The sequence below is a fragment of the Apus apus genome, chromosome 22, assembly GCF_020740795.1.
Source record: "Apus apus isolate bApuApu2 chromosome 22, bApuApu2.pri.cur, whole genome shotgun sequence".
Lineage (NCBI taxonomy): Eukaryota > Metazoa > Chordata > Aves > Apodiformes > Apodidae > Apus > Apus apus.
In genome coordinates this window covers 3,143,475-3,168,359 of record NC_067303.1, presented here as the reverse complement: position 1 = coordinate 3,168,359, position 24,885 = coordinate 3,143,475, and the positions used below count along the sequence as shown (strand labels likewise).

The 24,885-nt window shown below is 46.6% G+C and overlaps 2 protein-coding genes across 3 annotated transcripts in view; one reads left to right on the top strand and one right to left on the bottom strand.

Moving 5' to 3' along the window:
• The window catches only part of NCAPD3 (non-SMC condensin II complex subunit D3), a 33,182-nt gene extending 15,718 nt beyond the window's left edge, over positions 1–17,464 (top strand). For both annotated transcript variants that reach the window (XM_051638327.1, XM_051638325.1), the window contains exons 16-35: positions 704–924; positions 2,939–3,130; positions 4,082–4,179; positions 4,313–4,428; positions 4,670–4,777; positions 5,302–5,416; positions 5,512–5,619; positions 6,612–6,850; positions 7,943–8,022; positions 9,252–9,389; positions 9,973–10,106; positions 10,245–10,444; positions 11,022–11,132; positions 11,545–11,700; positions 12,476–12,645; positions 12,868–13,007; positions 13,134–13,211; positions 16,271–16,345; positions 16,458–16,518; positions 16,612–17,464. In XM_051638327.1, the coding sequence (XP_051494287.1) occupies positions 704–924; positions 2,939–3,130; positions 4,082–4,179; positions 4,313–4,428; positions 4,670–4,777; positions 5,302–5,416; positions 5,512–5,619; positions 6,612–6,850; positions 7,943–8,022; positions 9,252–9,389; positions 9,973–10,106; positions 10,245–10,444; positions 11,022–11,132; positions 11,545–11,700; positions 12,476–12,645; positions 12,868–13,007; positions 13,134–13,211; positions 16,271–16,345; positions 16,458–16,518; positions 16,612–16,723 (2,652 nt within the window). In that variant the 3' untranslated portion in view covers positions 16,724–17,464. The remainder of the gene's footprint in view (positions 1–703; positions 925–2,938; positions 3,131–4,081; positions 4,180–4,312; positions 4,429–4,669; positions 4,778–5,301; positions 5,417–5,511; positions 5,620–6,611; positions 6,851–7,942; positions 8,023–9,251; positions 9,390–9,972; positions 10,107–10,244; positions 10,445–11,021; positions 11,133–11,544; positions 11,701–12,475; positions 12,646–12,867; positions 13,008–13,133; positions 13,212–16,270; positions 16,346–16,457; positions 16,519–16,611) is intronic.
• An 885-nt stretch (positions 17,465–18,349) lies between these two features.
• JAM3 (junctional adhesion molecule 3) overlaps positions 18,350–24,885 on the bottom strand; it is a 31,458-nt gene continuing 24,922 nt past the window's right edge. Inside the window, exons 4-9 of the mRNA XM_051638367.1 lie at positions 24,140–24,292; positions 23,724–23,926; positions 23,150–23,249; positions 22,716–22,845; positions 21,513–21,567; positions 18,350–20,927 (exon numbers count right to left, since the gene is read on the bottom strand). Coding sequence (XP_051494327.1) covers positions 20,892–20,927; positions 21,513–21,567; positions 22,716–22,845; positions 23,150–23,249; positions 23,724–23,926; positions 24,140–24,292 — 677 coding nt within the window. The 3' untranslated portion in view covers positions 18,350–20,891. The remainder of the gene's footprint in view (positions 20,928–21,512; positions 21,568–22,715; positions 22,846–23,149; positions 23,250–23,723; positions 23,927–24,139; positions 24,293–24,885) is intronic.

Sequence of the window (24,885 nt, the reverse complement as noted above, 5' to 3'; positions counted from 1 at the left end):
ACACCCAACCTCAGCCGGTCCTACTGAGGGCTAAAAGGAGGAGGAGACAAACCCCAATCTGGTGCATTACTCAGCCAGTTTCACTTTGTGCTTGAATTTTCTTGCTACCTTTGGACTTGGAAGTGGTGACTCATTCTTCCACGTACTTGTGATTCCTGTAGGATGCCTCCAACTGTTGGAAGCATTTCTTTGTCATGACTGTTGGTTTGTGTGTCATGGAGAAAATGTTGGTGTTGCTGGCCTTCTCCAGTTACAAGGAAACCTGAATCACTTTGCTGAGATGCAATGTGTACATGATAGCACTGCAATATTTTTCCTCCTTTTCTATTTATTCAGAGGGGATTAGTAACTCAGGCTGGGAGCACTGGGTTTATATTAAGCAAAGATCTTTTTTTCTTAGTGTTAAATCATCTAGTTTTACAGGGGAGATAGATTTATTTAGAGGGCTTCAGAACAAAGTGTAACAAGACTTTAGCAGAAGCACCAGGTAGATTAATCATAGATATGATCAAACACCTCGTGGTATCAAGGAGATACAAGTTTCCTTGTCCCACATTCTGCCTCGAGTTGAGCAGTTGCTGGGGTTTATTATTTCAAAGCTGAACCTAGAGGCTTTTAGGCCTTTTTTTGCTGGGCTCACCTATGCATATAGGATCCTGTAGTGATGGAAAAATGTGTCTAATACCACCTGTGTTTCTCCCAGTCTCAGCAGGAGAATGTTCTAGTGCAGAAGGCCTGGTTAAATGGAGTGGTGCCTGCTGTGATGGACACTGAAAACTCTGTGCAGGAAAAGGCCTTGGATTGCCTTGATCAGCTCTTGTTGCAGCCTATAAAGCATTACAGTAAATTCAGGGGTGAGGATGGGAGGCAGGCTCTGGCGTGGGATCTCCTCACCCTCTTGACTTCAGAAAGCCAGGAGCTGAAGTAAGTGCCTCTTTCCCTTCCTGAGGGGCTCTGGTGGCTCTTCCCTACCAGCCCTTTGTCCCACGTGTTGGATGTTGTTATTGCCATCATATATTAGCATGCAGGGACAAAATCCAGGGGTTTTTTTACATTTTATTTTGATCCTGTTAGAGTATAAAGTTTTGCTTTATAGGAGGAAATTGCCTGTTGACTGGAGGACTAAGATAAGGGTGTGAGTTTATACTCTCTTTTTCAGAGTGTGGCCACACTAGGTATCAAAGTCTGCACCTGGTTGACATGCACGTGCTGCCTGTTGTGCAAGGAAAAGAAACAAAATGTACAGGTTTGGGGTTGGGTTTTTTTTTCCAGCTCTTTGAATTTCCTGCTTGGAACAGTCAGTGAAAGTGCATGTGTGGGCAAGGGAGGTGATTCTCCCCCTCTGTTCTTCTGAGACTCCACCTGTGTCCAGCTCTGGAGCCCTCAGCACAGGAAAGACATGGAGCTGTTGGAGAGGGTCCAGAGGAGGCCACAGAGATGATCCAAGGGCTGGAGCAGCTCTGCTCTGGAGCCAGGCTGGGAGAGTTGGGGTGTTCAGCCTGGAGAAGAGAAGGCTCCAGGGAGACCTTAGAGCAGCTTCCAGTGCCTGAAGGGGCTCCAGGAAAGCTGGGGAGGGACTTGGGACAAGGGCAGGGAGGGAGAGGACAAGGAGGAAGGGATGAAAACTGGAAGAGGGAGATTGAGGTGAGACATGAGGAGGGAATTGTGGAGTGTGAGGGTGGTGAGAGCCTGGCCCAGGCTGCCCAGGGAAGCTGTGGCTGCCCCATCCCTGGCAGTGTTGAAGGGCAGGTTGGATGGGGCTTGGAGCAGCCTGGGCTGGTGGGAGGTGTCCCTGCCCATGCAGGGGGTGGGACTGGATAATTTTGAAGGTCCCTTCCCACCCAAACCATTCTATGATTTTATGTTACTGCTGGAGATGGAAACTAATGTGAAGAGCTTGTTTTGCTCTGCCAGTTCCTGGATCAGGGGAGCTGTAGAGCATGGACAAGCTGGCAGCTGGTGAGAAGATACAGTCCTTTGTATGAAGGATTTTCACTTGCTCTTCTTGTTACCTGTGCTCTCCCTGAAAACTTGAGTGTTCATATCCAGGAGGGTTGCATGCTGGTCTTGAAGTGTTGATAGGATGTGTTGATAGCAGCATGAATATTTAAGTCAAATGGAGGTGTTCTGATGACAGAAGTAAGAGAGGATATATAAAGAGGGGAGAACATTGCCTTTTATTAGTTCTGATGTACAATATGGTTCTTGTCTCATGACAAATAGGATTATTCTGCCTTTTGCAGAATGCTGTGGGAAGAAGCAGAAGAAATGGGATGACACACAGTATGACAAGGACACAACATTGATTAAAGACAGCTGTATGTTTATTAGTCAACAGGGCATATCAGAAATAGAAAATGAGACACTGGTTGTGAGCTTTGCCAATCTGTGAAACTGTCACTTGTTCTAATTTGGGCTATTTTAGAACATAGTTTGCAGATTCATGGCACCTTCTCCTTCACGACCTTAGAATATCTTAGAGCTTGATAAATCTGAGAACTTTTTCAAGGTGAAGTAGATAACTAGGGTTAAATAGAAAAGTGAGCAGGTTACAGCATCTTAACATCACTGTCTCCTGTCCCATTATGGGTGTTAAGTAACAGCTACAGGAAAGTCTTTGTCACAGGTTGCTGAAATGATCTTTTCTTGGTGTGCCCTGGTGCCACTTGGACCTTCTGTCTTACAGCACTCCATCCATGCTTGGAGGCCAGCTCTGGTGTGCCTCACCACTGTCAGTGGGAAGTCTAAAAATACTGCTGCAATATGTAGTAGAAATCCTGATGTGTGCTGAGCACTGGGAATGCTGAGCCACAGCTGCTTTGGTGTGTTGCCCAGTGTATCCTGGACAGGGATGCAGGATTTTACTGCCAATGTCTTCAGACCAAGTGTTTTGTTTACTCCTTCTTTAACTTCCTTTTCTTTTTGTTCTTCCTTGTAGCCGTTACATGAACAAAGCTTTTCATATCTGGTCCAGGCAGAATAAGTTCACTTCCACCTTCATCAGCCATGTCATGTCCCACGTGGAAACAGAGCATGCTGTACCAGCTTGGATGCTGCTTGCTAAGGTGGCAGGTTCTTCACCCAAGCTGGATTATTCCAAGATCATGGAATCCTGGGACAATGTCAGCAGGTATCTGTGTGCTCGGAACACCATCCTCCATTGCAGCCCTGAAACCAACTGGGCTGCATCAAGAGACATGGCCAGCAGGTCAAGGGACAGGATTCTGCCCCTTTACTTGGCTCTCATGAGACCCCACCTGGGATTCTGTGTCCAGTTCTGGAGCCCTCAGCACAGGAAGGACATGGAGCTCCTGGAGAGAGTCCAGAGGAGGCCACAGAGATGATCCAAGGGCTGGAGCAGCTCTGCTCTGGAGACAGGCTGGGAGAGCTGGGGTGTTCAGCCTGGAGAAGAGAAGGCTCCAGGGAGACCTGAGAGCACCTTCCAGTGCCTGAAGGGGCTCCAGGAAAGCTGGGGAGGGGCTTGGGACAAGGGCAGGGAGGGAGAGGACAAGGGGGATGGATCAAAACTGGAAGAGGGAGATTGAGGTGAGACATGAGGAGGGAATTCTGGAGTGTGAGGGTGGTGAGAGCCTGGCCCAGGTTGCCCAGGGAAGCTGTGGCTGCCCCATCCCTGGCAGTGTTGAAGGGCAGGTTGGATGGGGCTTGGAGCAACCTGGGCTGGTGGGAGGTGTCCCTGCCCATGGCAGGGGGTTGGATCTGGATGATCTTGAAGGTCCCTCCAACACAAACCGTTCTGTGATTCTGTGAATTCTGCAGGGAAGGGGTGGGAGTGAAGAAGAGGACCAAAGCCAGGGAGCACTTTGTCCTTCCACAGGCAGGGTGCCATGTAGCTGCTTAGATCAGAGTTCTTTATTCAAACAATTATTCAAAGAAACTAGGAGGCAAGTAGTGGCCTGCAGATCTGTGCAGAAAGCAACTCTTAGCTTAAGTTTTTTCAGTTTTCATTTGGCTTGACAGGTCTGCCTTAATAATTCATATCCCAGATTAAAGCACTTTCCTACTGTGATTTGCTGTTGTTCCTTAGTGTTAGTGTCAGTTTGTCTGCTCTGCTCTTTTCCAGGCAGCAGAACATGAGCACTGATACTACTGGACATGTACTCTGTGTCATTGGTCATGTTGCAAAGCACCTCCCTAAAAGGACCTGTGAGATGCTGATTGGTGAGTGAGTGGCCCTGAGAAACTGCAGAGGGGGAGGCAGGTTCATACCTTCCATCTTCACACTAATTTCTACTCCATGAGCACCTGAGAAGCTCAGAAAATGCTCATCTTAAGGGTGTGATCTCCTTTTCAGACAATATCAAGTGCTGGCTGAGGGAGTCTCAGTGTCCCCTGGAGGTGATTAGCCCAGCTGTAGAAGCTCTGCAGAAGCTCTGCCATGCACATGCAGCTGTGCCAGAGGATGCACAGGTGTGACTTAAAAATATATCTTTTAAAATAGCTTGTTTCATGCTTAGGAGGGCTGTTTCTTGGAGGCAGCTTCAGTCTGTTGGTTATTAGCTCACTAAACAAAGAGAAACTAACTCCAGCAGCTTGAGTCTGTTCTACCTTCAGGACTTTCAGTTTAGGCATTTATCTGTGGACAGATATTACAGCTACATTGTGTTCAATTAAAAATTTGCCAAATGCATTTTGTTTAATTATGCAACAGGGGCTGCTCAACCAGGTGTGTGGAGATCTAGTGTCCACGTGTGAAAGCTATATCTCAAATATAGTCCTCAAAGAGGATGGAGCAGAGCAGCTGCAAGAAGATCTCTTGGTAAGTTTGGTTCCCCTTCACAGACTGGTCAAAGGATGTAGGTGTACTTGGAATTTGATTTCCTTAAATTTCACACCAAAAACTGTCTTAAGTAGGAAAATACTGATGTGCAAACCTGGGTGTAAGCTCAAAGAAGCCTGGTATTGAAGGGCCTGGGAGCAAAGAAGAGTTCTGGACATCATCAGTTGCTTTAAGAATAGGATACACAAAGTATTTTTAATAAAATGTCATGGTTTTTGTTTGCCTTTCCCTTCATGCTTCTTAGATCAACTGTTTGTGCAGGTTTTACAGACTTATTTCCCAATGTTTTGAGGAATATCTCAATATCATTAGTAGATGTGGGAGGGTTCTGGTGTATTAAACACATGATTTCTGTTTCAAAGCTGCTCTCTCTGTTCTCTGGCCACTGTCTTCTTGAAAGGACTGAGGGAATTTGAAGTTCCTTTTGGAGAAGTACCAAACTGATTCCTGCTGACTGAATTTGCAGCTCAGTTCTTGACTGCAGTGTTGGTTTTTCTCTGCAGGTGAGACACCTCTTCATCCTGGGTGAGGCTGCACAGCTCTGTCCAGCCAAAGTGGAGAAACGTGTCTTCCTTTTGATTCAGTCCATCCTGGCTTCTCCTGCCAACGAGGACCAACGTGAGCCTCTCTCCTTCCTGCCTTTAATCCTGAATTCACAGACAACACCGTTGACTGGAAAAGCCCATTTTCATTCCTGACCTCTTCTATCCCAGTGTCTAGTTCTCCAGATGGTGAGGAAATTCCAGCTTCTCAGCCACTGTCCCAGTTCCGAGGATCAGCCATGCCCCCAGTGGTCAGAGCTCATGCCTTCATTACTCTAGGTGAGTGCCATCCTGCAGCAGGATGTGTTCCCCCTCCTGTGTCCATTTCCCACCCTTTCTGGCTGAAGTTCTGCTCAAGGGCTGTTCCCAGTTGTTCCTGGATATCCACAGTGCTCAGTGTTTGCCCTGCCTCAGCTCACAGCTTTTATCAGTGCAAATACCCATGGCAACAAGTTGCACAAACCACCAAAACGTTGCTCCTCAAGGTGGTTAATGCATTAATGGTGACTAATAATTAGCAACGTCCTTCAGAATTGTCCAGCCCTGGTGCTCAGAGCTGGTTTCTGTCTGGCTGAAGACACGTATTAAGGTGGTCAGCAGAGGATGAAGAACACTTGGTGCTTTTGGTGCAGTTCAGGGCAGAATGGCTGCACGTAGTTACTTGTTCTCCTCAGCCTGGATGAAGAGCTGCTTTGAGGGAAGCCTGGTCAAACCTCCTCCTCCAGTGCTATGGAGAGTACCACAAGTTCTGGTTGTCTCTGTGGTTAGGAACAAGTCTCTTCCCTTGCAGATAGGCAGCATTATGCTTTCCCTCACTGCTTTGGGAAGCTTGGTACAGAGCTTGGAAAGAAGTTAGGGAGAAGTACTGTTAGAATGCAGGCTATTTTAATTGAAGTTGGTTCAGTGATGCTTCTAGAGGTGGGTGTCTCCCTGCTATGCCTGTGACAGCTGTTCTGGGGCTGTTCTTTTTAGCTGCTGTGAATAATACCCTGTATACAGAAATAGTTTGCTGTGAAGGAGGCAATTTGGCATAGAGAGCCACACGATAGGTCTAAGAGGAGTTTGGAAGGGCTCCTTGAAGTATCATCTCTTGGAGAGATGGTGCAGCTTGCTCATCAAGTTTCAGCATGTGCTTCTTGTTTATCCCCCCCCCCCCCCGGTTCCTTTCTGGTTCCTTTCTCGGCTCGTAGTGGCCTCACAGGAGAGAATCAGCTGGGCTGGGGGAGGAGAAATACATTCCCAGCCCTGCCAATCTCATCCCTGTCTCCCAGGTAAGCTGTGTTTACAGAATGAGGACCTGGCAAAGAAATGCATTGCAGCTCTGGCCCGGGAGCTGGAGGTGTCCCACGAGGTGGCCGTTCGCAACAACGTCGTGATCGTGATGTGCGACCTGTGCGTGCGCTACACCTCCATGGTGGACAGATACATCCCCAACATCTCCCTCTGCCTGAAGGACCCAAACCCCTTCATCCGAAAGCAGACCCTGATCCTCCTCACCAACCTGCTGCAGGTAAAGAGGTCCTGGGTGTGCCTCTGATCACCCGCTTCAGGTACCTCTGCTGGGCTGAGTACGGGCAGCCTGTCCGGGGAGGGTGTTGCTTGTGCCTTGATTAATCTGCACTTAATCAAGAAGACTTGTTAACGATTTTTTTTTTTGCTATGTAGACAGAAATCGTATCGAGGACACTTAACACAGTTGGATAATGAGATTTTTCAGAGAAGAGAAGGCTCCAGGGAGACCTTAGAGCACCTTCCAGTGCCTGAAGGGGCTCCAGGAAAGCTGGGGAGGGGCTTGGGACAAGGGCAGGGAGGGAGAGGACAAGGGGGAAGGGATGAAAACTGGAGGAGGGAGATTGAGGTGAGACATGAGGAGGGAATTCTGGAGTGTGAGGGTGGGGAGAGCCTGGCCCAGGTTGCCCAGGGAAGCTGTGGCTGCTCCCTCCCTGGCAGTGTTGAAGGACAGGTTGGATGGGGCTTGGAGCAACCTGGGCTGGTGGGAGGTGTCCCTGCCCATGCAGGGGGTTGGAACTGGATGATCTTTCAGGTCCCTTCCAACCCAAATCATTCCATGATTCTATGATTTTTAGTCAATGGTTAATTCTTCTGTTTTCTTCTCTTTGTTTCTTTGAACTCCCACTCCACTCCAGTCTGAATGAATACAACAAGCATCACAGCACCTTTTCCTCCTGCTGTCTCTGCTTATTGTTCTGAAAGCATAAACACTGAGAGGCTGAAGATGTTTACGCTCCCAGTGTTCATATGAAGCCAACCAAGGCAAATTTGGAGTGCATTTGGCTCTGAGAACAGTGCTGAAGGGCATGTGTGCCTTGGCAGAACTAATTTTTCATGGTTCTACTTTTTTATTGGTAACTGTGGTAAACCTGAGTGCTTGCTGGTTAGTGCTGTTTAAAGCATCCTCCAGAATATTCTCTCCTGGGGGTTTATTTCATCTGCCTCCAGCTGAAGTTGTCTAGCTTGCTCATGTGCTTGATGTACATTCTGTTGGGCTCCATCAGGTGTTGCCTTGGCTACAGCCTGAAGGTTCACACTGGGTTTTTTCCTGGGTCAGTTTGATGATTTCTGGTCTGCCAATTTCTTTCAGGAAGAATTTGTGAAATGGAAAGACTGTCTCTTCTTCCGTTTCGTCAGTGTCCTGGTGGACCCAAATCCAGATATTGCCAGGTAAAACCATGAGGGAGCTGAAGATCAGAGATGTGCTCCAAACCAGTCTCTGTCTCCCACCTTCAGCATGTGAATAAAAACTTCAGTGAGAGAGCAGATGATTATCCCATTATTAACCTCCTAATTTCTAGAGTTGTTCACACTTTAGAGTCTGCAGTGGCAGCAAAGGAGGGCTGAGCCTCTTTCCAGCTCACATGAAGGTCCCAAAGTAGCAAGCTGTGTGTTCCTGGCTGGCTTCAAAACAAGCAGCTCTGCTCCATTTTTGACTCTGAGGTATCCAGGAAGAAAAAGGAACTTTTGAAACAAGCCTTTACAAAATCTTCCTTGTGGTTTTCTAACAGGCTCTGTCTTGAGTGGTGGTTTGGTTTCAGGAATAGGATGAATTATTATCTCATTTGGCATGCCTTGTCTTTTTAAGCCTTCTACTACTTTTGAAATACTTTGACCTGCAAGAGGAATTGTCCACACTGGCTTCAGGTGCATGTTTAAGAAGGTTTTGTAGGTTTCAAAGCCTTGAGCTGCTCAGTTATGTCAGACATGAGTAGGGCAGGTTGATGGTAGATGGTGCAGAGCAGGCTTGGACACCTTGCTACTTGCTTCTACCTGAAACAGGCTGGTTTTTTTGCAGAGCCATCAACCTATCATTGCTTCCCAGTGCACAGTCACCCTTGCTTTTCTCTCCAGTGAGTTTTTAATATGTAAAAATGTCATTCCAGTAGATGGTGACATTGCAACACCATGTTCCTGGAGCTTTAGCTAAAGGCTTTTTGGGAGCCTTTTCCTCTGCATCTGCATTCAGTGTCTGCATCCAGACAAAACCACGTTCTTCAAGTCTGGGATTGACTTGCAGCTCTTGCAGGACTTTTGGTGATTAACTGTTTTCAAAGTACTGTAAAGTGTCTGAGCCACAATGGAATTTAAGTTATTTGAATAATGAAATTGTCGTGCCTGGATTCAAGTTCAAATTTATTTCCCTCTCTGTTTACTGTCATGGTAAAAAAATGAAGTAGTACTTGGGGATGCTGAAAACATCTCTCTCTTTCTGGATGAAAAAAGGCTTAAAAGTGAATAAGCTGATATTCCTGGGCAGGAATTAAATGTGGTTTTGAGGGAGACTTGGCAGGGGAAAACAGTCCTCCTGCTCTACAGCTTGTAAACCCTACACTGTCTTTCAGTGGTGGCTTTTAGAAGCTACCCGATGATAAATCCTTTCTTTTCCTCCTTTCCAGGTTTGGAGAGTTCTGCCTGGTGCACCTCTTGCTGAAGAGGAATCCAGTCATGTTCTCCCAACACTTCATCGAGTGCATCTTCCATTTCAATAGTTATGAGAAACATGAGAAGTACAACAAGTTCCCCCAGAGCGTGCGGTCAGTTGAGCATGGTTGTATCTCCTTCCTGCTCAGGGCTGGACTGTCAGGCCAGGCAGGTTTTGGTGGCAGCAAAGTGCTCATAGAATGGTTTGGGTTGGAAGGACCTTCAAGATCATTAGTTCCAACCCCCCTGCATGGGCAGGGACACCTCCCACCAGCCCAGGCTGCTCCAAGCCCCATCCAACCTGCCCTTCAACACTGCCAGGGATGGGGCAGCCACATCTTCCCTGGGCAACCTGGGCCAGGGTCTCACCACCCTCACACTCCAGAATTTCCTCCTCATGTCTCCCCTCAATCTCCTTCCAGTTTTAATCCCTTCCCCCTGTCCTCTCCCTCCCTGCCCTTGAACACTTTATAATTCTCTATGCAGAAGGGGGGAAGCAGCAAGGGGAAAGAGTATTAAATTAAGAGTGTCCTGCTTTCCCTGTGACAATTCTTTGAGGACTTCTGCATGTAATTTGTGGGAGTGTGTGGTCTTGGAAGTGACATTCAAGTCTGCCTTCCTGATTTAAAGTCTTACTATTTCTGTCAATTGGCATAAAGTGACTTGGCCCTTGTGAAATGTCTTGCTCTGCCACAGGGCGAAGAATCTCTTCTCTCTGAAGGGGAAAGATAACAAAGACAAAAGGATGCATATCTACAAGTTCCTGCTAGACCACTTCACAGATGAGCAGAGGTTCAACATTACAACAAAGATCAGCCACAGCATCCTAGGTAAGGGTCAGTCTTTACAAATCTGGCAGAGAAAGAACTGGTGTCTGTATGAAGCCACCAGGCTCTCAATCCAGCCCTGTTACCTTCCTGCTTTTACTGGCACTGCTAAAATACCTCTTACTTCCCCGTGTGTTCCAGCATGCTTTGTGGATAAGATCCTTCCACTGGACCAAGAAGCCAATGAGCTGCTCTCAGATACATTTGCAGTCCTTATCTGCAAAGAAATCAAGCTATCAACCATGAGATCAAAACCTGAAGAAGACCTTCAGCCCGATGAAGATGAAATGGCAATGGCCAATGCTGTCATGCAGGCAGCACAAAAACAGCTCATCTCACAGGTGAAGATCTGGTGTGGCCACCACTCTAGAAGGAATTTTACTTTCCTGGGAAGGAGAAATTTGGTGAAAAATGATCCAAGTAACCCAGCAGTGCCCATGAGGTGCTGAGCCCATTACTCAGGCTGTGTCTGTAGGCCCATGCTGATCTGGGGCCTCCTGTGGAAGCACTGGGTGTTGGAAAAACAAACCACCCAAGCTGCATTTGTGAAGGGTGCTTATCATTGAGGGGTCAGTTGGAGGGATCAGAAATGCAGTCAGTGAAGCTCTGCTGAGCTCAGGTTGTTCCACAGATCTCTCGGTGGTGAAACATTTGAGTGTGACGATGGTTGGTTTTTTTTTTTGGTGCACCTTTTGGCAATTTGTCTTCCGTGTGAGAACTGCCTGAATTAGTGATGAATCTTCAAAGGTTCCACTTAGGCTGAGAGCTTATGTCCATGTGTGGTGTAAAAGGAGGCTTAGTTGTGGTAACTCCCTTGCTGTGTAGTGGTAACTCCTCTCACATAGGCCCTTCATCCAGCCACAGAATGACTTCTCCTTTATTGCATCGTGTAACTGTTCATGCCTTGTCCCAAAAAAGGTTCAAAAGAAGAACTTTGTAGAAAATATCATCCCCATAATCTCATCACTGAAGTCTTTGATGGAGCAGAAGAGGATGCCAGCTCTGAGGGACCTTATGAACTACCTGCGGGTAAGGGGGAGTGTTTTCTTGTTGGGTTGTGGTTTTTTTCCACTCTTGAGTGAATGTGTGAAATGTGCAATCCTTAATGGAACCTGCAGCCTTCTTAGAAGGAATTTTAGGTGGCATATGATGTTGTGACACTGCCACTGTGTTAAATAATGTGGGAGGTGGAGGGACTGTAGATTAGGATCTCAGTGTGAGCCTCCTCAGTGGAACGTGGGCAGAAAGCCTGAAGGCTGGAAAGCTTTTCCATGTTCTGAAGAACAAATTGGAATCTCAACTCTTAAGTCTGTTAAAAACACCTCTGCTCTACCAACTGGTATTTCCTTTTGCACATGAGCAGCTGCGAGCTGAATGGAGACCATGAATCAGTAGTCAGGAGAGATTTCTGAAAGACTTTAAACATTCCTTGTTGCTCCAGGAAATGATGCAAGATTATCGAAATGAAATCAAAGACTTCTTTGCTGTGGACAAGCAGCTGGCAGCTGAGCTGGAGTATGATATGAAGAAATATGAAGAGCAGCTGGCCAGGGAGAAGGAGTCAGACCAGGAGCAGGTCTCAGGAGCACAGGCAGAGGTAGTTGGTGCCATTAACTCCATATACACACACTGTCTCCTCTGCTGAAGTCTGGGTACACAGAACACCCAGCTTCTGGGTGTGTGGGCCTTGCTACAGCACTTCTGGCAGACAGGGGATGTGATGTTCTCACATCTCTTCACATCTGCAGGCAGAAGCTTTGCTTTCATGGTCATTTAATAGGTGTAAAACGACAATAAACAACACACATTAGCCAAAGAGGAGCAGCAAGCAATTAACCTGAAAAGAATTAATTTTAAAGGGAAAACCAAGTCTAATCTGCTACTGGCTGTGCTTACACGGTGCATTGCTCTCTGTTTCCAGAGTGAGAAAGATGATAAACAGGTCCAAAAGAGAAGGCTTCCCTTTGCCTGGGTTCAGGTGTATAGAGTGGGAGCTTGCCATCTGTTCTAGCCATGCAGCTCCTCTCTTCAAGTCAGTATAAAGAAAGAAGTACCTGCTTGGGTCAACTGTCCTGAACTATTTTAGATACCTACCTTAAGATGAGCTGATTTGTACCCTGGAAGTACCTTTTGCTGACTTTAAAAGAGCACCTACATAAAGACCTCTAAACTAGGACATATATATCCCATCAAAACTTCCCTTCTTGTTAAAATTTTGGCCAAGCCATTCTTTCTCTAGCACCCTTTGACATCTACCACACAAAGGGCAGATCTTCATCTCACAGAAGGGAGGTCTAAGCCTCTTAGATCCTGGGTTTTCTACACTTGCATCTTATTACTAGACACATGATCTTTTCTCCTGTCTTCTGTAGCAACATCCATCTTCAGAGACAGCTGTACCTCCTGGTGGCTGGAATAACAATCCTCAGTCTCCTGTGAGAGGGAGACAGTCCTCACCACCTGGATCAAGCCCTTCCTCTGTGCCTTCTGAGTTTGCTACACCCACTGCTGATGTTCTCAAACAGCCATCACTCCATCGCAGGTATGGCTCCCTGGTTACCTTGCCAGTTATTATGTTCCACAGGGCTATTCCCTTCTTTACTTAGTGGTAGGAAAGTCACCACTGCTTCAGTGTGATCTTCTCCATCACATTTGGTGTTTAGGCTCATAAAGGATTGGAAGGGGAAAGGGCTCCTTGTTACACACACCTCGCCTGGGCTCGGGGTCCATCACATCCCTGTTCCTGTCATGTTTTGCCCTGTAGGCCAGCATCCTTGAGCACACTTGCCATCCTGAACTCTGCCAGGAAAGCACTGGAAGCCAGAAACAAGCATCACAGGAAGACTGTTGGAGGAAGTTTATCAGCTGAATCACTTCCCTCCAGTGCAGCCAGCAGCAAGCAAGGTAGGAAGCTTCCTGCAAACTGGTCTGGCATTGAACTGGATCTGGTTGACACAGCCTGATTGTTAAACACTTGAGGTCACCACGTGAACACATTTCTCTTCTTAATTATTTCCTTGTTGTTTCTAGTATCCTTTCAAAGCCTGAATCAACAGTCTACTGGAGAAAAGGTTCCTATGGTGGGCCGTGCAATCAGCACACCAGAACGTAAGTATAACCCAAAGGAACCCTTTCCTAACTGGGCTGAGTGCTCATTCTCTGAGAGAGGTAGCAATGCAAGGCTCCCCAAAAGAGCAGAAGAGTTTAGTCACTGATAGCTAGAAATGATTTCTTTATCTCAATGGTTGTAGTAAATAAGAGCTTTCTGAAACTGAAGGTGAGTGATGCACACAGGAAAGGACAGGCCGATATGGTCTCTGTTTACATGTCACAGGGTATTACAGAATGGAGTCAGTGCAGGAGAGCTTTTATTTTGGGCTGCTGAAGTAATAGAGCTACTGCCCTTTCTGCCTTCAGCAGCTCTGGGTGCTAAGGAGGCATGTTGTCATGGTCCCTCAATAGCACGTGTTGCCCCACGTGTGCAAGTGCTGTTGCAATGAGACACGTGCCCTTCTGCACTCAGGAGCCACAGCTTAGTGTTTTCAGGCTGATTTACAGAGCTCTGCTTCAGAGGAAAATCCTCAAGGTCTGGTCCCTTTCAGCTGTAAGGCAGGGGGTTCCTGTTATCCAAACAAAGGATCCTAGGTGAGCTACAACCTGCTTCTGGAGCAGGCAGTGAGCTGGGACAATTGCAAGAGAACACAGATCTGCTCGAGTGGGATTAATGACCTTCAGTCATTTCCAAGTGTGTGTGTGTTCTACCCTAAGAAAGGACTGAACTCAGCACTGAGAAGGGATTATTTGGATTTTTTTTCACTCTGCTGTGGAACGGAGGAATGTCTAATACACAACATTGAGAGTCTGCTGTGCTCATGGCCACGGCAGCTGAACTGCCATCTCCCCAGAGCTGACCTTCAGCAGCTCGGTTTCACTGGGATGTGTTCTGACAGCCCTGCCGAGTCCTGCCCGGGTGCTTTCTGCAAGAAGCAGCTACAGTAAAGCACAAATGGAGCTCAGCTCCAGCAGTAGATTCCCTTCCTTTGTGTCAGTTCACTGCTGAACCCCTGTAGGGCATCTCTGCTGCAGTGGAAACGGTGTGATGAACACCCTGACGTGCTCTGGGGAGAGCTCCAGGGAGGCTGGGGGTGCAGGTGTCTGGCAGGTCACTTCTCAAGAGGCAGTTGTGAATCATGGTGGGGAGGGGTCCTTGGTCCACAAGCAGAGTGATCTGCCCACGTTGTGTCTCTGCAAACACCTGACCTGCAGACACAGGACAGCAAACAAGATGTAGCCTGTGGGGCAGTCTGCAAATACCTGACATCCCTGAGCAGGCAGGAGCAAACCAGGGGCACTGATGTGCAACCACTGGAAAATCTGACCCTCCTTTTCACTCTGTGTTCCACTGCTTGGTTAGATTTGTCTGTCTCCATGTTTCTCTTTGCTGCCTGAGCAACAAGGGATGATCTTTGTGGAAAAAAAATAAAAATGGGGGCACGTTTTTGAGAGAAGGAATCTTTAGGTGCTACATCTCTGTCTAGAAGCTTGCAGGGCTGTTTCTTTTAAGCACCATATGTTGGAGAAGGAGGAAGAGCCTTAATCTGCAGTGGTGCTAGGGCTGAATTCTTGCTTTGCTTCAAGGCAGCATGTGCCCTTTAGCAGGGAGACAAACTGTACAGAGCAGCCTCATCACTTCAGTGAGTGTGTGTTGAGCCATCTGTGTGGTGGCACTGGGTCTTGCAGGCTGAGAGACAATCAAAATAGAGCATTTTTATTTCTCTGGTAAATCATTCTAAACCCACTGGAGAGGCAGTTCTTTGCAAACCAATTTGTACTTGAGAAGTTCAGAACAGCTGTCTGTTCTCTTTGGCTTACTTGACTGTTCTCGCTTACTTGACTGTCACTCCTTCCCCTGCTGTCTTTGTGTCTCCTTCTTAACTCCTGCTCATTAGTTTGAGAAGGACTAAGTGGTAACATTTTAAAACTGGAAGAGAGAAGATTGAGGTGAGACATGAGGAGGGAATTCTGGAGTGTGAGGGTGGGGAGAGCCTGGCCCAGGTTGCCCAGGGAAGCTGTGGCTGCCCCATCCCTGGCAGTGTTGAAGGGCAGGTTGGATGGGGCTTGGAGCAGCCTGGGCTGGTGGGAGGTGTCCCTGCCCATGCAGGGGGTTGGAACTGGATGAAGGCCCCTCCAACCTGAACCATTCCATGATAAGTGTGGATTGCCTCACTGTGGTACATAAACACGTGTGAAGATACCACATCTGATGGCAGGGGAAGCCCTGCTTGGTGACAGTTCTGTGTCATTTCCTTCCTTCTTTTCACAGAAAGTTCTCATTAGCCAAGGTAACTTGAGGCACACACTGCACAAAATCAGGACACTTGCAGGTCAGTCTTGAGAGAGGCAGAGGCCACCTAAGGCAGACCAAGTTGGATTTCCACTACAAGCTTCAGTGATTCCCTTCCAGGACAGGGAAGAAATGAAACCCATTTTGTCTGTAGAGAGAAGTCCTTTTAGCAGAGTTTCCAACTTCTGCCCTATAAAGCACTTTGTGCTTTAATTCCTTGTGAAAGGTTCTGGGAAACATGAGCATAAAACAGAGCGTTGAGTACAGTAAAATCAGAATATTGTGACATCTCTCCTGAGATAAATGACAGGAAAGAGACAGCTGACAACTATGGCCTATTCAGGCAAGCTAAATTCTTCCTAGCTTCCTTGTGAAGTGATTCCCCTTGTCTGGTTGCAGGCAGTTGCTCATGGAATGGCTGTTTAGGTTCTTTGTCAGGGCCCCTGCCTTCTGCCTGGACTAGGAAAGCAACTGGTCTGAATCTAACCTGTTGGGAAGGGTGGCAGAGCTTGAGTGGAAGGTGTGGCTCTCCCACCCAGGTAGGAGCAGGAGGTGCATGGCTGAGGTCCTGTATTTAAGCTAATTTCCTTCAGATGCATTGAAGGCTGTGAAGTCTGGAGCACAGATGTGCACAGATGGCCCATCAGATTCAGCACAGGCTTCTGAGCCTGGATGGGGGACCCTGGTCTGGAAGAGAGAGATGTGTACGTGCTTGCAGTGAACTGGATGTACTTGCTCTGTGGCACTTAAGTGTTCTGCTGCAGCATGTCTTGCCCTCTGGCTGTGTCACAAGCTGACTGCCAATATGTGCTTTTCCTTTCAGAGACCATTAATGACTTGACTTTTGGTGCTGGGGTCAGCTACATCAGCTTGACACACACACCCGGTTCAGCTGCAGGCAAGTTAACTTTGTGATTCTAACCTAAGAGGGGAGGGGAGAAAAAAATGACCCCCAATGATTAAATCTAGAATCTTTGAAAATATGAAAATACATCCTTTGTTTTTTGTAGAGAAGAAAGATGCTGAGGATGAGCCAAGAGATATTATCTGCTTGACATCACCAGAGAAACCGTAAGTTCAACAGGGGTCTGGAACAGCAGCCCCAGGGAGAGAGGCTGGGAAAGTGCTTTAAAATAACTGGTCATTCTGCTTTCTCCTCCTCAGCCCATCCCTGCCACGGGAGTGGAAAGTAGAATCTCCAGCAAGGAAAAGAAGCAGCCACGTTGTCCCTCTGAGACGGTCCCAGAGGAGAACTCCAGTGACACCAGAGAACTGATCCTGTCATTGAACTTTTGCACAGAGCCAGTCTGTCCCTTTTCCTCTGTAAATATAAATCCTCGTGGACACACGTCCTTCCTTATCTATTCTTGCTTGTTTTTTACATGAATCTCTCTGAGAATAAGGGCATGCAAAGCCTGCACTAACACATGGATGTATTATAAGCTGCTGCTGTTAGCAAAGCTCACTGGAGTGCCAGGAGGCTGCAGCATAAAGGGAGGTTTGCCCTTCACTCCCAGGATGTATAATTTGTCCATTTGGAAAAATAAGTGCTTAACATTGCCACAAGCTTAGCAATAAATGCATTTATCCCAGCTTGCAGGGAAGTTGAGTGGCTCAGCTTATTCACTCCATCCCTCATTGTCCCTCCTGGTTATATACTAGATTTGCTTTAATTTGAACAAAGGTAGAACAGCTTGTCACTGCCACACCCCTAAATCTGGTAATTGCATGCTACATCACCTCCTATTTGTTGTGCAAACTCCTGTGTGTGAGAACAGCCCTCATGTTCTTTTTATATGGAATACTTCCATTCTTGAACTATGTTATTTCCCACTATTAACATTTTATGAAAATAAATGGTTACAGAATTAATTCCACCCACAGCTTCTCCCCTCTTCTTGATCTGACAGAGAAATTACTTTTTTCTATAGATTTCTACAGCCTCTAAGTCTCTTCTACTGCTATCTTAGGCACTCAGTTCAATTAATGTTGGCCCCAGCAGCTTTTAAATAGAGACTTCTTTGACTGCAAGCAGGATATGAGTAACTCAACTAAAAGCAAGGTTGGTAAGTCCTCTGCAGAGCTTTGTGCTCTGTGCAGATAACTTGTTTATCATAAATGTGCTGTGCAAATGCTGGAATCTGAGCATTCCTTAGTCTGTCTGATGCCATGGGAGCCCTAATTGAAGTTTCTTTTTTTCTCTTGTTAACTTCTATTACAGAGCTCTTGTCCTAGATTTCATTGCCAGTTGAAAATGGAATCTATTTTATTCATGCTGGTTTGTCTTATTCAGGCATGAACAGCAGAAATGGGGGAGGCTTTTCTGCACAAGTGGAAACAAAGAGGCTGAGCCTGCTTTTGCCACAGCCCTTCCAGGGGCACTTACCTCCTGCTCTGGAATCCCATCATTTGGCCTCATTTTCCCTATTCTGTTTGAAGATCAGAGAAACCTTCAAGTGAGGTTAAACTTAAAATCAAAGCCAAAACCTGGGAATGTAGGACATATGGAATGGCTTTGGCTCCAGCCATGGTCAGTTTAAGGCCATATCCAGTTATTTTGTGCCTTCTCTCCTGCTTTAAAATATTATGGAACCACTTGGAGTGGCAAAGCTTAACAGTTTATCTCCTAATTTGTGCTCTTCTAGTTTTTGTTCTGAGATGAGCCCTGTGAGCATTGATCTGTCTTCTCTAGAGAAGAACCAGGGATAGACAAATGTCCAAGAATAAGCTGATGAGCAGCAGCATCCCTTGGGTTTTCTGTGACCTTCAGCCCAATGCGAGGGAGTGCTCTGAGAGAAAAGACTTCCCCTTATTTCACTGAATTGAAAACAGAATCCTCCACTATTATGGCTGTTTAAATAACAAACCCCAAACCAACCAGCCAACAAACCAACCCTACAAGCATGCTTTATAGCTTGGTATTTATGTAAAACATTCTTGGCAAAGTTAAACGTAATACATTAGTACAAACCTGAATATTATTCACAATGATACAAAGGAATTCCATCAAGCAGATCTCATCAGCTGTACCAGGGGGGATCATCCCCCCCATTCCTCTCGTTAGAGATGCCACTGTCACATTTTAGAACTGAAGAGTAAGTCTTGATTCTTAAGCTTGTTGGCTTTTCACACGATGGCTGCCTTTGGTTCACGGCGAGACTGCAGATTGTGCTCCCACAGTGCCCAGAGCTACCCTGACCAAACCTTTTCTTTCCCTTATTATAGGTACCCTAAAAGCAGCATAGAAAAGGAGTAGTGGATTTACAGAAGGTGCAAAGGAATGTTCCACTCAGCTACTGTCACAGCCAGGGAACAGTGTGGCTGGGTTGAAGAGCATGTCTGAAGGAGGTAACCATGAGAGGTCATGTCTGAGTTACACATAGAACACATGGTTATTGCTGCCCCATCCTCATTTTTTTGTGTTTCATTAGGAAAAGAAGTGGGAACACTTGGTTGAGGCAAAAACAAATGCAGCAATGGCATGTCCAGCGAGGCCCCTAGGAACCAAAGCAGAGTAATGCAGAACACTAAAAAAAAAACCAACACTGACAAGTCCAAATCGTCAAGTATCCAAAATACTGCATACAGGAAAAGTTAAGACAACTCAATTCATATTGGAAATACAAGAAGACTAAATTATGCTACATTTAAAACAAAAAGATACTCTGAAACCACAGCACAGTCCTAGTGTTGCATCCACATCTTGCAGTCAGATTACCCAACATATGTTCCTGGGCAACACATCTTTCCAATTATTCTCTCTAAAGCCAAGAGAACTAGATTTGTTTGATTTCATTTTGTTTTCTTTCCTTTTTTTTTTTTTTTTTTTTTTTCCTTTTACCAGCTAGAGAAAAGTTGCAACTGACACTACAAAAAGTGCTTGTGTGTTGAGCTTTTGCTTTCCCAGCTGCAGAAAACAGTTGCCTTGGCTATGCAGGTGAAACCTGTGAAGCTGCCATAGGGGTCACACTGTGTTAATGCTGCAGGGGACTTGCAGAGGGGCAGCAAACATTGAAAGTCACTCTGTCACCTTGTTGGAACTGAATCCAAAAAGCCATCCCTGGGTATTTCTTGCAACAACAAAAACAAAATGTTGGGCACTGGCAAGAAAGTGTTTGTTTTTTTTTTTATATATATAAAAAAGTTGATAGCTCCTGCCATGAGTTTACAAAAAAACTATCCCTGAGTGACTCTGTTCTGTGTCTGGTAAGACCTCTTGTGACAAGGAAATTGCTGAAGCTAGCTTAGGAGGAAAGAGATACTGTTCCACCTGCAGTTTTGTATTACACTTTGCAATAATACTGATATGCTCTGACAGTGCCACACTGCAGCAATAGTTGAGCTCTTCTCTGTAGCTTAAAAAGTAAAAAAATAGCTACTTTACTTCAACGCTGCTGGCATCACCTATTTACACCTGAAATAGAAATGTTACCTTTTCTGAAGTAATCAAAATATATCTTTGCAAAAACTTTAGAACGTGGGATTTTACAAAATGAACTGGAGAAGGTAAAAAAGCTTGAAGATACCCTCAGTACCTCTTATGGCAATCCCAGCCCGTGGAAGTATTTGGCTTTAATTTTCCTGGAAGGGATGTCTTAGCACTAGGTTCTCTGCCTCCCCTCTAAGCCTCTTTAGAACAGCAGAAGACACAAGAGGCCAGGCTGCTCTGTGCAGATTAGGCTGAGGGGTTCCCAGGGTGCAGTGAGTTTTCTGCCAAGCAGTGAAGAGGAGCAATCCTTCTGGCCTGACACTGCCCGTGGCTCGTGTTAAATGGAGGAACCAGATTTCAGTAAGTTTACAAAAGGGCTGAGAACATTAGTTGTGTTTACTGGGTGGGTATTTGTCCCTCTGGGCTACTCAGACACCCCGTTCTGCACCTGAGCAGTCAGAGTCAAAAGCACAAGACAATCTCCCATGTGTAGAAGTCACCAGCCAGGCCTGGGCAACAAGCTGCTGAGAGGAAGACTCCCCCTTGCATGGGTAAAAATCTTATTCTGTAAAGTCCATCTACTGCTGGATCAGCACCTCTTTTGTCTACTAGTCATTGGTACTAGTCATGGCTACTACACGTTTACCTAACGCTGTTCCCCTGGTTGGTTTGCACATTGTGCCTGTGTCCCTGCAGCACAAATAGAAGGCAATTCCACAAACTTCCACAGCCCAGTCTCTCGGGAAGTATTAAAAAGCTTCCTTAGTCCCAGGACAGGTTTAGGTGATCCTGCTGGTATCTCCAGAGGCAGGGGAGACAGACGCAAGTTGGGCAGTGAGGAGTTACTTGAAACTTTGGCAAAGAAAAAAAGAGATACAGATAGCTAGCTGTCAAGTTCTTGTGTGTTCCAAACTCTTCCAAGCGCACTTAATTCATCTTTTGCTCTCACTTTTGAGTTCCTGGAGGAGGTATTTGCACACTTGCTTTTGCTGGTTTGCAGTTTTCTTTCGGCGTCTTAGATGACAAACGAAGACTTGTGTCTGAAGTCACCCTGCAACAAAACAGGTCTGGATGTAGGAAGGACCTAGTGGCTCTCCCAGGCACCTCTTTGTTCCTGCTGCCCCCATCTGCACCCCTATGGAAGGTAGATCCAACCTGTCTTAACTTCTAGCACCCCCTTCCAGTTGGAAAAGAGAGGGAGACTGGTCATACTGGCCAGGTGCTCCTTCTCCTACTGTCCCCCCTCTTACCAAGGCATGACAGGGGACTTGCTCGTTCCCTCTGCAGTATCTCTGCTAATAGAGACAGGCTTTTTCTGATCTTCAGCTTAGTGATCTATTCAAATCCCAAAATGCAAATTCTTGCCCACTTAATCCAATGAAACTCATCCTAAGGGGGTCAGGCCACGAGAGAACTGAGACAGCAGAGCTGCATTTGATAGCTCCTGGCATCAGTCACTTAAGGCAACTTAAACTGCTCATCATTTCTAAGGAAATGACTCAGCCTTCACCCTTCTGTTCTCTCTCTGTTCTACATCCTTCCCTCTGAGTGGTGCCCACCCTAAGAAAGGCCCCAAAAAAGCCCTCTGCCCACCCTCTCCTCAGCAGAGAGGTGGTAAATGCAGATCATTTGGTACCTCATCATCTGTCCGGATATAATTGACGCCATCAGGTTTTGCTGGAGTCTTGTAGCTGAAATAAAGGAAAAGACCTCATTTCTGGGACCAGAAGACTGCAGGTTTTTTTGGAGGGGAGGTGCTGAGAAAGATGGAAATGAGAGAGAGCAGGCAAACGGAAAGAAAGGAGGGAGAAGCCCAGCTCTCTGCTCAAATGATAGATCTCTGCTTATTCCCTCTTTTGTCATGACTGGGATTTTTTTTCCTCAGTTCCCCCTCAGCACAGGGTGAAAGGATTGCTGTGTATTTATTTCCCCAAGACTAAGTCTGCAAAGTGATTAACTGATTCTTTTCTGGCCTCTCCTGCTCTGCTCCCTGTGTTCTGCCTTTCTCTGCCTCCTGCCTTCTTTCCTGTGGCAATTAGAAAGTTCATTTTAAACCCTGGCTGCCAGGTGCCTTCAGCATTGTCCTTAGTTATACAGAAGCCCCACTTGTTTGCAGTCCCATAGGAATTCAGGATTTATATCTGACTGTCAAGTCCAGTGTATGCCAACCCTATTTAAATAGGGTATTTGGAGCTTTTTCTGATAAACCAACCCAAAAAAGACAGGACTTCTGCTGAAAAGCAACATTTAACAAATGGAACTGGTGAGAATCTTGGGTTTCCATATATTATCTCTTCTACAGATGCTGTAAGGACATCAAGGCTTGTTCCTGATGCTAATGCTGTTGTTTTTAACATTTTAATGTGCATGATAAAATGTCTGGGTTTGATCCCAAATTTAGGTTCTCACATTCCCTGCAGAGAGCCTCCTCTTCTGCATACATTTTCTGTGCATGTCCTGATGCTTCCAACTAACTGTGCAGGGAGCTCTGCTCATGAAATTGTAGACCTCATTGGACAAACACCTGTAGGCATTTCATTGTGCTGGTCCCCCTTTCCTGTGCAAAATCTGAGGGTATTGAACAGCTGTCACTCCCACCCCTGGGCTTGGCAGTGAGCACAAGAGGTTCCACACCAAAATTCTGCCTTAGGAAACAAGTCTTCAGGCAGGGTTTACAGTGGGGAGCTGGAGATGGCAGGAACTGGGTTGGCCTCTAGTCTTTGGTAGGGAAATAGGAAGAAAGAGACTCAAGTCAGGCACTGAGATGCATTTTAGCCACCAATTTCTTCTAGCTGTGGGTGCAGGGACTTGTGTCAGAGGCCTTTGAGTCCCAACTTACCTTTCCCCATTCTCTTTGCTGTTGGCAAAGTAACCCCTTCTGTAGGCACAGCAGATGCCAAGAGTGATGAGCACCAGAACTGCCAGGACCACCAGGACTCCACCAATGATCCCACCAATATTGAGGTCATCTGGCAAAGAGAGAAGCCATGATCCAGGATTTCCTTAAGGCAGTAGCAATATTCTAGCTTTACAGAGACTAAAATGACATCTCCAGGATTTTAATTCATAGGGAACTGGAATCCCTGATTCCAAGATTAAAACTGTTGGAGAATCTCAACAATCTCCCTGAATTTTTAGATTATTTGTTTTTAAATCCTGGTGTTTGGGAATATGAGAAAGCAGGAAAGACTTAATTCTTTCCCCACAGTGATGACAATTTATTTACAGTCATTTATGAGTCAGTACTGACAAAAAGTATATGGAGCCACTCACAGATTTCCATCTCCTGCTCCTCACACTTGGCAAAGCCAGCATCATTTGTTGCTATGCAGGAGTAACGGCCTGTGTCCCCTTTGTGCACAGCATGGAAAACCTGGTGAGGAGAAGAGGGAGCAGGACATGAGGGACAGAAGGCACTGTGAGGGTACAAGCACGTATAAGCAACTCTCCACTGCCCAGGCTTCCTGGTGGGCTGTGAGATCTTCCTTCCCTCTTTCTAGCCAGGTAAGAGGTGTTGGCAGTGATCAAAACCAGAGACCCTGGCCCAGGTTGCCCAGGGAAGCTGTGGCTGCCCCATCCCTGGAAGTGTTGAAGGGCAGGTTGGATGGGGCTTGGAGCAACCTGGTCTGCTCCCTTCCAACCCAAACTATTCTATGGCTCTATGATTATCTCCTTCCATCATCAATCCTCCCTTTCCTAACTCACCCACACCCTACAACACGTAGTAACCTCCTTCAAATTACGCCTTCCCTGAAAGCCATGTAGTGTTGGTTCTTTTTTACAAGCAAGCTCAAAAACAGCCATCCAGGGAAACAAATCTTGGTTATGTCTGTAAGGGCATTATTACCAGAGTGCCTGTGGTGGGGTTCAAGGTGTAGGAGGAATTCTGGGATTTGGCATTAGATTTCGTGTCTGGTGATATGGGTTCACTGTTGCGGTACCAGCTGTACGTGGACTTGGGGTACCCTTCATTCTCGTGGCAGTGGAGAGAGGCTGTCTTGCCAACAGGTACAGCTTTAGGCACAACGCATCTGGGAGTCATGGGTTTCACTGTGGGAAAGACACAAACCTTGTGAGTGGTTCTGCTGAGCAGAATTAAACCATTTCTGAGTTTCGTGCAAACTCGCTAAGCTGACCGTGCTACGAACTCTCTGTTATTCCCAGCTGGTTTTCAACTTCCAGGGTGACTCCAGAGACTCTGGAGAGACCCACAGGCTGTCCTGTTAGCAGGCCTTGCAGAGGGATCAGGGTTTAATGTGGTACCTTGGACTGTGAGCTGGATATTGATCTCATCTATGGTTTTGGTGTCAGAAGGAGCTGCCACCTCGCAGCGGTACGTGGCCGTGTCCATCCGGGTGGTGTTTTTAATCACCAGGGATGTCCGGCTCAGGATTTCTGCCCGAGTCACAAAGTCTCCTGATACAGAGGAAAGAGAGAGCAAAAATTCAGGTCAGTCACACAGACTAACGTCAGGCTTCTGAATTAAGTGGCTGGGCTCCTTCTGGAGTCAAGAGAAGCACCTGAAAGGAACTGAGAGCCGCCTTCTCCCCAGAGGAAGTTTTCCTCTGGGAAGGAAACCAAGGCTTCTAACCATGCAAGAGATGAACTGGAAAGCACCACCCCAAATCTCAAAAAATGTGGCAAAATGGGACTTCTGAGACAGCTTTCAGGTCTTGTCTCCTTTGGAAGATTCACGGGCTGCTGGTCCCATCTAAAGGGGTGGTGTCATTCCAGATGGAGTCAAGCCCTGCTGGCAGTCCTGTGCTTGAGGTTCACCCTCCAGCCAGAGCCTGATTCTGATCACAGGAGACCCCAGATGTCCTACAGAAAGACAGGAGGGGTCAGTGTCTGGTCCTGAGAGCTCAGACACCCAGTGACCATGCAAGGACCATCAGCTGCTGGAGAAGCTGTAGCATCTTTCTTTACTCAAGAAGTGTCTCCTACCTAGGACCACACTCCAGCTCTTGGCCAACTGTCAATAATGAGGAGAGCGAGCAAAGAACATCCTG